The sequence below is a fragment of the Triticum aestivum genome, chromosome 5B (genome assembly GCF_018294505.1).
Source record: "Triticum aestivum cultivar Chinese Spring chromosome 5B, IWGSC CS RefSeq v2.1, whole genome shotgun sequence".
Lineage (NCBI taxonomy): Eukaryota > Viridiplantae > Streptophyta > Magnoliopsida > Poales > Poaceae > Triticum > Triticum aestivum.
In genome coordinates, this window is record NC_057807.1 from 294,242,174 (window position 1) to 294,251,467 (window position 9,294).

The 9,294-nt window shown below is 59.4% G+C and overlaps 1 protein-coding gene across 1 annotated transcript in view; it reads left to right on the forward strand.

Annotated features, from left to right (window-relative positions):
• LOC123111475 (sodium/proton antiporter 2) overlaps positions 1 to 8,865 on the forward strand; it is a 31,395-nt gene extending 22,530 nt beyond the window's left edge. The window contains exons 9-10 of the mRNA XM_044532275.1: positions 7,087 to 7,381; positions 8,388 to 8,865. Coding sequence (XP_044388210.1) covers positions 7,087 to 7,381; positions 8,388 to 8,507 — 415 coding nt within the window. The 3' untranslated portion in view covers positions 8,508 to 8,865. The remainder of the gene's footprint in view (positions 1 to 7,086; positions 7,382 to 8,387) is intronic.
• The last annotated feature ends 429 nt before the right edge of the window (positions 8,866 to 9,294 follow it).

Here is a 9,294-nt window from a genome sequence, read left to right on the forward strand (position 1 = left end):
CCAGGCGGCGGATTCCGCAGGCCCAAATGGCCGACGGAAAGCGAGGCGCCCTAAGTCAAATAGGGCCCTATCAACAGAGATCATGGGGTCGACAGAGATAGCAAAGAGAATGGGGAAGCGAGCCGCAAAGGGGGCGTCACCGGCCCAACGGTCATACCAGAATAACGTCGAACGGCCAGATCCTACCGAGATAGAGGTACCAATGCGGAGCACAGGGAGGAGCTGGACAAGGGACTGCCAGAACTGAGAGCCACCCGACTTCTGGCAGAAGGCAAGGGGTTGGCCGCGCAGGTATTTATTCCGGATAATGTCCAGCCAGAGGCCCCCGTGGCCCTGCGAGATGCGCCACAGCCATCGGGAGAGGAGGGCAATATTCATCCGTTTGGAGCACATGATCCCCAAACCCCCCTGCTCCCTCGGCTTGCAGATGTCAGGCCAGCTGACCATGTGATACTTCTGCTTGCCGTGCTCCCCAGCCCAATAGAAGCGGGACTGGATTTTGGCGATCTCCTTATGAAGAGAATCGTGAAGGCTGTAGAGACTCATAAGAAATAAGAGGAGACTGGAGAGGGAGGAGTTGATAAGAATAGTCCTGGCCGCCTTGGACAGCCACCTCCCCTGCCAAGGCTCGCATCTAGTCTGGAGCTTGGTCACGGAGGGGCGAAGATCGGCGGCCAGGAGGCGCGAGTGACTGATGGGCGTCCCCAGATAGGTAGAAGGAAACGAGCCCAAGCGGCAATTGAGTCTATTGGCAATGGCCACTGACTCCTCGGGAGAGTATCCCATCACCATAACATCGCTCTTATCAAAATTGATCTTGAGGCCCGACATCTGCTGAAAGCAAAGGAGGAGGAATTTGAGATTGGCGATGTCCATCTCCGAGCCTTCGACCATGATGATCGTGTCGTCCGCATACTGGAGGATGGAGATCCCCGCGTCCCCGGAGAGATGGGGGGCGATGCCTCGGAGGTGGCCCGCAGCTTTCGCCTTATCGAGAATGGAAGCCAAAGCGTCCACGACCATGTTGAAGAGGAACGGGGAGAAGGGGTCGCCTTGGCGCACCCCACAAAGGGTAGGGAAGAAGGGACCAATTTCGCCATTAATATTGACCGCCGTGCGACCGCAAGAGACCATTTGCATGACTCTCGTGATCCACCGGTCGTCAAATCCCTTGCGCAGAAGGACTTCCCGAAGGAAGGGCCAGCTAACCGTGTCATAAGCTTTGTGAAAATCGATCTTCAGAAAGACCGCCTTCAGGTGTTTGACCCGGACCTCATGAAGAACCTCGTGCAGGACCAAGACCCCATCAAGGATGAACCGGCCCTGAATGAACGCCGACTGATTAGGGTGAGTGATCCGGTCGGCCAGCAGGGTCACCCTATTGGCGTACCCTTTGGCCAAGATCCGGAAGATCACGTTTATGACCGTAATCGGGCGGAACTGGCGGATGTCAGTCGCCCCAGGGACCTTGGGAATGAGGGAGATGGTCCCAAAGTTGAGGCGGCCAAGGTCGATCGAGCCCACGAAGAATTCCTCGAAAATGGCCATGATCTCGGGTTTGACCACGCTCCAGAAGGTTTGGAAGAAGAGAACCGGGAGGCCGTCCGGGCCCGGCGCCGAGGAGGGATTCATACCCTTGATAGCCTCCCAGACCTCTTGTTCAGAGAAGGGGGCCGTCAAGGTGGCATTGTCTTCGTCAGAGACTAGACGGTCGCCGGTCCAGCAGTCAAAGGCAAGAGAGAGGCCGCTCCGAGGAGCGGGGGAGAAGAGGGAGCGATAGAAGCCATCAACATGGGCGCGGATATCTCGGGGATCCTGAAGGAGAGTGGCTCCCTCCCAAAGGCAGGAGATGGTGTTGCGTCTACGGCGCCCATTTGCGATCGCCTGGAAGTAGGCCGTATTCGCATCCCCCTTCAAGACCCAACGCTGGGCGCCCCGAATGCGCCAATAAGCCTCCTCATCAGAGTAAATCACGGAGAGCTGGTCCTCGAGGTCATAACGGGACATCCACTCGTCAGGAGAGAGACCGATCGCATCAGCCCTGAAGTCGAGGGCCTGGATCGCCGACAGGAGAGCCTTCTTCCGTTCCCTGGAGTCTCTTCCCAGGTTGGCTCCCCACCCCTTCATAAATTGTCGGGCACGCTTCGCACAGAAGTGCCACGCATCTATGGCGGAAGGGGGGCGGGGGTGGGGATGGCCACGAGCCTCGATCCAACGAGCACTGACGGCGTCGGAGAATCCGGCCTGGGAGAGCCAGAAAGCCTCAAAACGGAACCGAGGGGGAATCGGGGGGCGCTCATCCGCGGAGGAGAGAAGCAGGGGAACGTGGTCAGACCCAATCCGGGTGACGGCACGAAGAGAGGCTAAGGGGCACCGGAGGTCCCACTCGGGGGAAACTAGGACCCTGTCCAAGACGGAGAGGGTCGGGGAGGCTTGGCGGTTGGTCCAAGTAAAACGAGCCCCAACCCGATCAAGCTCCCTGAGGGCGAGGTCGGCAATGAAGTCGTTAAACATGTCCATCCGGGCAAAACTAACATTGCCATTGTTCTTGTCTTCCGCACACCGCAACAGGTTGAAGTCCCCCCCCCGACAACTACGGGGAGGGAGGCGGCCGAGATTTTCCGGTGAAGTTCCTCCAGGAAGGAGGCCGACCTACTATGGTCAGCCGGACCATAGACGATGATGATCTCCCATTTGAAATTGAGAGATCTCTCAAAGACCTCCATGCTGACGAAGAATTCGCCCCGGTCCATGCTGCCCACCTCAAAGGTGGCATCCTTCACGCCTAGGAGGATGCCACCCGAGTGGCCTGCACTCCCACTAGAAGGGAGCCAGTGCCACGCAAATAGGTGAGAGCTCAGCCGGTCGAGCTCAGGGAGCGCAAAGTCCCGGCGCATGGTCTCCTGCACGGCCACTAGGTCGATGCGTTCATCTCGCAAGTACTCCACTAACTGGCGGCGTCGGCCATCATGGCCGAAGCCGCGGATGTTCCAGAATAGGGCACGCATCAAGGAGCCATTGGGGGGCTGCTTGACCCCAAGACACGAGACGCGCTGAGAGCGCGGAGGGCCGCCGTGCGGGAGCGGGTGCGACCCCGGATCACCAGCTCGGCCCCCGAAGGGCCGGGGGCCGTCTGCCGCGTCCGAGGAGGGGGGGAGGGGTCTCTAGGGGGCGCCTGGGCCGGGGGAGGGGGAGCCGCAAGGGCCGCTCGGGCCTCTGCCAGTTTCCCATCCAGAAGCTCCCGGGCCCGAATGGCCTCAATCTGGGCGAGGGGGGGACCCACCTCCCCACGGAAGATGATCGCGGAATCGGCGGCCACTTGGGCGAGATGGCCCAAAGGGACAGATTCAAGAGCAGAGAAGGAGCAAGACGAAGCAGAAGTAGAAGGGGGGGCGGAGGGCGTACCTGGCTCCAGGTTGCGGGCGGCAGCGCGAAGCTCAGCCCGCTCGGAGATGGGGAGCGCCGGGCGGCCCTCGGGGTGAGCGGCGTCCAACCGAGCACTCCTGCGTCCGGCGACCACCGGGGAAGAGGCCGACCGGCCGCGGCGGGAGTAGGCGGCAGACCGAGGAGGGGGAGGCTGGGCCGCCAGGGGGGTGATGATCTGGGCCGCCACCTCCCCAGAGGGCGACGAGGGGGGGGCCACCAATCCCGGCCCAGCACAGCCGACGGGACTCACTGTCGAGGGGGTGGGAGCGACCCGAGGGGGGGAGATCGCACCCGAGGCCGTAGAGCAAGGCGGGACCGAGGGGGCGTCAGGTGGCGAGGAGATGATGGAGGCTGGGGGAGGCGAGGCCGGAGGGGGGGGGTGTCCGCAGGAGACGGCGACCCACCCTCAGGAGCCGCCGGCGCGGAGGGGATGGGGCCGCCTGTCGGGTCGACAGGAGCCACCTCCGGAGCCGGGGGAGAGACGGGGGAGCGCGGAGAGGAGGCCGGGCAGACCACCAGGCCGACACTGGAGATGTCGCTCCCCTCGGACGACGACCCGTCAGGGATCGGGGGGTCATCAGCGGAGGGGCCTGGGGCGGCCTGGCGGCCCTTGCCCCCCGGAGCCGGAGGGGGGGGCGAGGGAGGAGGAGAGCGGGAGTCCTCGGACTCCCCCTCCTCGTCAGAGTGGTGGGAGCGCGAGTGGTGACGGCCGTGGTAGTCTCCGCCGGCCCCCCGGAAGTCGTCTGGGGGACCAACGTCGAGGGAGCGGGGGCGCCCAACGTGGTTGGGCGGCTCGGGGGCGATCCTGAGGTCGAAGCCCTGGTCGTTGAAGAAGACCCGGACCGAGGTGTGCAGCCTGGTGGAGTCGAGACACTTGACCTTGACCCTGACCTCCTCCTCCTTGCGCAGTGAGAGCTCATCAACCACCACCACCTTGCCCAAGAGGCGAGACATCTGGCGGATGACAAGCTCTGACCGCGCGATGTCAGGGAGACCGGAGATGAGGATCCAAGCGGTGTCGAGGACGGCCACGGCCTGGGCGTCGAGAACAGGCTCGGAGATCTCAACCACCAGCTGGTTGAGGGCGAGGGTGATCCGGCCACTACGCGTGCCGTAGCCGTAGCTGACGGAGTCGGGGAAGACGACGGAGAAGATGTGGCTGGCGGTGGGGGTAACCACCCAGTCCCACTGACAACGGTAGAGGTGGTTGAGCTCGGCCTCGATCATCTCCGGGGAGGCCACCCCGTCAACGACCGTGACGATCGCCTGAAGAGAGGGCGAAGGCGGAGGGGCATCCGGGACCTCAAGGTGGAAGAAGCCCAACCCCTCGATGCCGTGGCCATACATCATGAGCTCGGACACCACCGGTCTGTCCGGACACAGAATGGCGGGGTGGCCCGGATCCTTGCAGAGGTAGCAGCACTGGGGGTTGACACAGGCAACCTGGGAGTGCCCCCTCACCCCACAGTTGAAGCAAGGGGGGCGAGGAAGACCGGAGACGGGGCCCGGAGCGGAGGGGGCCCCCGGACCCGAGGATGGAGGGATGGTCGGAGTGGGTCGGGCACCCCGACGCTTCTTCTTCTTGGCGGGGCCAGGGCGGCCGCGGGCGGGAGCGCCCCCAGAGGTCGGACCCGGGGCCGAGGACCCCGAGGCAGCGTGAGGCGGGACGTAGCGGCGGGTGTCCGGAGTGGGGAGGATGCCATCACGAACCGGACGGGCGGGGGAGGGGGACCGGTCCCTACGACGGGAGGGCGAGGGGGAGCGCCGGCGACGCCAATTGCCCGACGACGCTCGGGGCGAGCGTGACCGGGCCCGGTCATCCCGACGGGAGGGGGAGCGGCGGCTGTCCCGGAGCTCCCGGAGCTCGCGCCGGAGCTCCTCCTCCCGTCGGAGGGAGTCGGGGGAGGGCCGGGACGAGTCGCGGGAATCACCCCCCGCCTTGCGCTTCGCCCGGGGAGCCAGGTCCGCCTGGTCGCGCGGCATGGCGAGCCGCAACCGGGCGGGAGGGGGCAGGGCGAGGCGGGCTACCGGCGTCAGAGAAGCCGCCGGACGGCCAGACGAGGGGGGAGGCGCGGCGAGAGGTGGATGCGGGGCGAGGGCGGGAGCAGAAGGGGGCGGGGGATCGGGGCGAGACGAGCCCGAAGCAGGGGAGGCGGCGCGCGAGGGATGGGCGAGGGAGAGGCTTCGAGGGAGCCAGAAGGCGCTGGCCGGCACCTCCCTGGGCCTAGGGCATGGAGGTGGCCCAGCCTGGATGGGCCGGCCCGCAGGGAAGGGGGGAGGGGGAGCCGGGGGGGGGCCACATGGGCCCCGAGAGGGATGGGCCGTGGCCCAGGAGCCTCGCAGGCCCAGCCGGGGAGCCAGAGGGGGGGGGAGGGAGCGGCCAGGGGAGGGGAAACCCTACCGGACGGGGAAGAAGGCGCCGCCGCCGGCGGCGCGTCAGCGAGGCGAGCGGCCGGGGGCCAGGCGGCGCGGGAAGTGCGCACGAGGAGCCCCGAGGATCCGAATCGTGCGATGAAGGGGCGGAATGGCGACGACCGCGGCACCGGGGCCGGGAGGGAGGCGGGGAGGGGGAGGGGAAGCAGAGGGGGGAGAGGGGCCGGCGGCCGGACATCCACCGCCGGCCGGCGCCAGGAGGAGCGCGCGAGGCCACAGTCAGCCCGCCCGGCAACACCCCACGCCTGCACGCGGCGGCGGCGGAGGGAGGGGCCGCCCAAGGCCGGGTCTTGGCCGCGCGGGGGCCGGGCGAGGCAGCGGCTCGCCGGAGAGCACGCCGCCTGAGGCCGCCTGCCGGCGTCAAAACCCCTCACGTGGGGGGCTGAGAAGGCCGGCCGGCGGGGCGGAGCGAGCTGCCGGACGGAGAGAGGAGTGGCGGGGCAGACGGAGAGGGGGGAGGGGGGAAGGGGGCGTCGTCCGCGCAATCGGCCCACCGGAAGGAGGCGCCCGGGGCAGCCGGCACGGAGGCGGCCGGCGCGAGGAGCGGCGGCGGAGCCGCGGGCGAGGGGGCCTGCAGGGAGGGAGAAGGGGAGGGCGACAGAGGAGTCTCGGCGGCGGCGGCGCAACCGGCTGCGGGAAAGCAATGTAATTAATATCAAGTGATGCCAGTGGCAATGTAAAAATATTAAGAGGCATTTAAACCTAATTTCAAAAGTTGATGTGGAATGTAATTTTTCAGTTTAAGATTTGATAGACCTAAAGATGATGTGGAATGTAATTTTTCACTAGAATACTATTAGCAGAACTAGAAAACATATTGGTTCAAAAGTTGTCATATGACTTAGCAGTGTGAATATGCCCTGAGGGTCAAAAGCACCACAGACCCTCAGAGAGAAAGCGCCTCCGGTGCCCGAGCTTCAAGTGCTCAGATGGCAGCCACCTTGGCAAACATCCCCCTTTGAGAGGAGCCTCCAGCACTCGATCCTTCTTCCTGAAATGGAGTTGTTCCACGTTCACATACCCATCCTTGTCTCAGTAGGAAAGCCCTTATGCAACTGGGAAATACATAACTAATTTATAGCATCTAACACCTCTAACTCAGATTGTTTGTATGCTTGGACATTTGGTTACCCTGTTATGGCGTGTGCTCTACTTATTACTGTCTATTCCTCCCACTTAGATGGTTGTAATTTTCTGATAGTTGGATTTGTTCTTTCTTTGCACTAGCTTAGAAGCTGCAGGGATTTTGAGGCAGTTGGCGAACTATCTTGATGCCAATATTCCAAACGCTGACCTCATTGCAAGTATCATTGGTGTAGCATCAGCAATTATAGACAATGTTCCACTTGTTGCTGCAACCATGGGGATGTATGACCTGACTTCGTTTCCTCAAGATTCAGATTTCTGGCAGCTTGTTGCATTCTGTGCTGGTACGGGTGGTTCGATGCTTATCATCGGCTCTGCAGCAGGAGTGGCTTTTATGGGAATGGAAAAGGTGGATTTCTTTTGGTACCTTCGCAAGGTAAACTTCTTTCTCATTCCGCTCTTAATAAGGAGATATGGAACAGCATAATAACAATTAACAGCACAATCTGTTACAAAAATGAAACCTCATTATATCATATTAGCAGGTGTATTAAGTGCATTTTCTGACATTCGCTGACAAACTTCTGAATACAACCCATATTTCTGATATTGTTTCTTCCAGTAATTTTTGGTAGAGTTGAGAGCAGAACTTCTATTTTTGACTGCAGCTTAGCTTAGAGCTTTTGCTTTTGTATTGCATTTTAAGAAAAAACATTTCCAGTTCTTGAAGTGTATTGTTGTTAGTTAAACTGAGTAAAATTGTGCTTGTTTTAGTTCCTCAGAGATCTAGGTTTTAAACCAAAGTTCAGTCTGCTTGTTTACAACATACTTCAGCGAACAATGTGTGCCCTTTTCATTGTCCTGGGTGTAGAAGTAGGTCAATTAGTGTAGAAGTACGACTAGAGTCCCCATGTTCCCTCGATGGCTTAGCTTGTTGGTGAATTGGTCGGTTAATGAGAGCATGGTGATCAGAGAGAGGTCACGGCCGGCTGCAGGATATGCCGACGCTAAAGTAGGGAGCATGCAATCCATGTTCTTATCCGGCAAAGAGAGGTGAAAAGCAAGGAATCCATGATTTGTCTCTTACTGTCTTGGGTATGACGATTAGTAAAAAGCAAGAGTTCATGTCTTCTCAGGAAAGGTGAGATTTGGTTGCTGATCGAAGAAGAGTTCTTTTGTCTTAAGGACTCAAATCATGCCTAATCTAGTTACATTTTGGAGGAAGTCTTTCGTAATCGTCATCGAGGAAAACAGACTTCCATTACAGTTGAAAACCCGCTAAACACCCTAACCACCTGATGCAGACAACTAAATACTGCAGGCCTGCAGAACAACGTGCATTCCGTATTGCAAGTGATGTGTGTCCACATTGCAATTGTCTATGCATCCGTCAGTGAGGTAGAATTGGTTGTTGACACGTACGATACTTGTTGTGCTTGCAGGTGAGTGGTTTCGCCCTTGCAGGTTATGTAGCGGGTATCATCACTTACCTAGCTGGTCAGAACATCCCTCTATCTCTTCCCACTTCACTGGCGGAGATCCCATTTATCACGGGTTCGTAAAAGGTTGGCCATGATGGTCCTGTACTGTAAGAAAGAGAGCTTACCGAAGATCGAGAAGAGCATGCGAGCACACCGGCAGCAAAGAAACGGTTTCTACAACTTGGTCACTTGGCTCATAATATATATACGGGTTGAAATAAGCGAGTCGTGAAACCACGCCGTGATCGAGCCCCTTGGCCTCGACATTTTGTGTAGTGGTAGTGAAAGGCTCGGTGTGGTGTTGATGCGGGTCAAATGTGGTAGGCTAGAGCTGAATGGTCATGTAAATTATGCTGGTAGACGTCCCTGTCCACAGGGGACAAAAACATGTACTCTGAATTCGTATGATCAGTTTTGAGCTGTCTGCCTGTTGTACCGATCGGCTTTTTGTGGCAATGTCGTTGGGAAGAAGGAAGCGAAGTGATTTGTATTTGTTTGAAAAATAAAAAATCTATAAAAGAATTGTCCGGAGATCCTGAAATCTTAACACACGGTGCGGCTGCGTGGTACTGCCAGCACTTGCCCAAGCCCAACGACCTTCAGTTTTGTGAATTGGTGATCCCGGTTGAATCCCTGGTCGTACATACGCTGTATGTGTCCGTGGTGTATGACATTATCCCACTAGAAACGAGCATTTGTAAATCCCTTTCATAATTGTTGAAGAGGTAGCTTATATGGTTCTCTACTTCTGTTCTGTTTGAGTCAGGTCAAAATGTTAGGAATCTTGTGCGCGTCTGTGTGTGGGGTGTGGGGGCCATAATACATAATACTGCCAGGAGGCAGAATTAGGATCTGCTGTGTCTGCTGT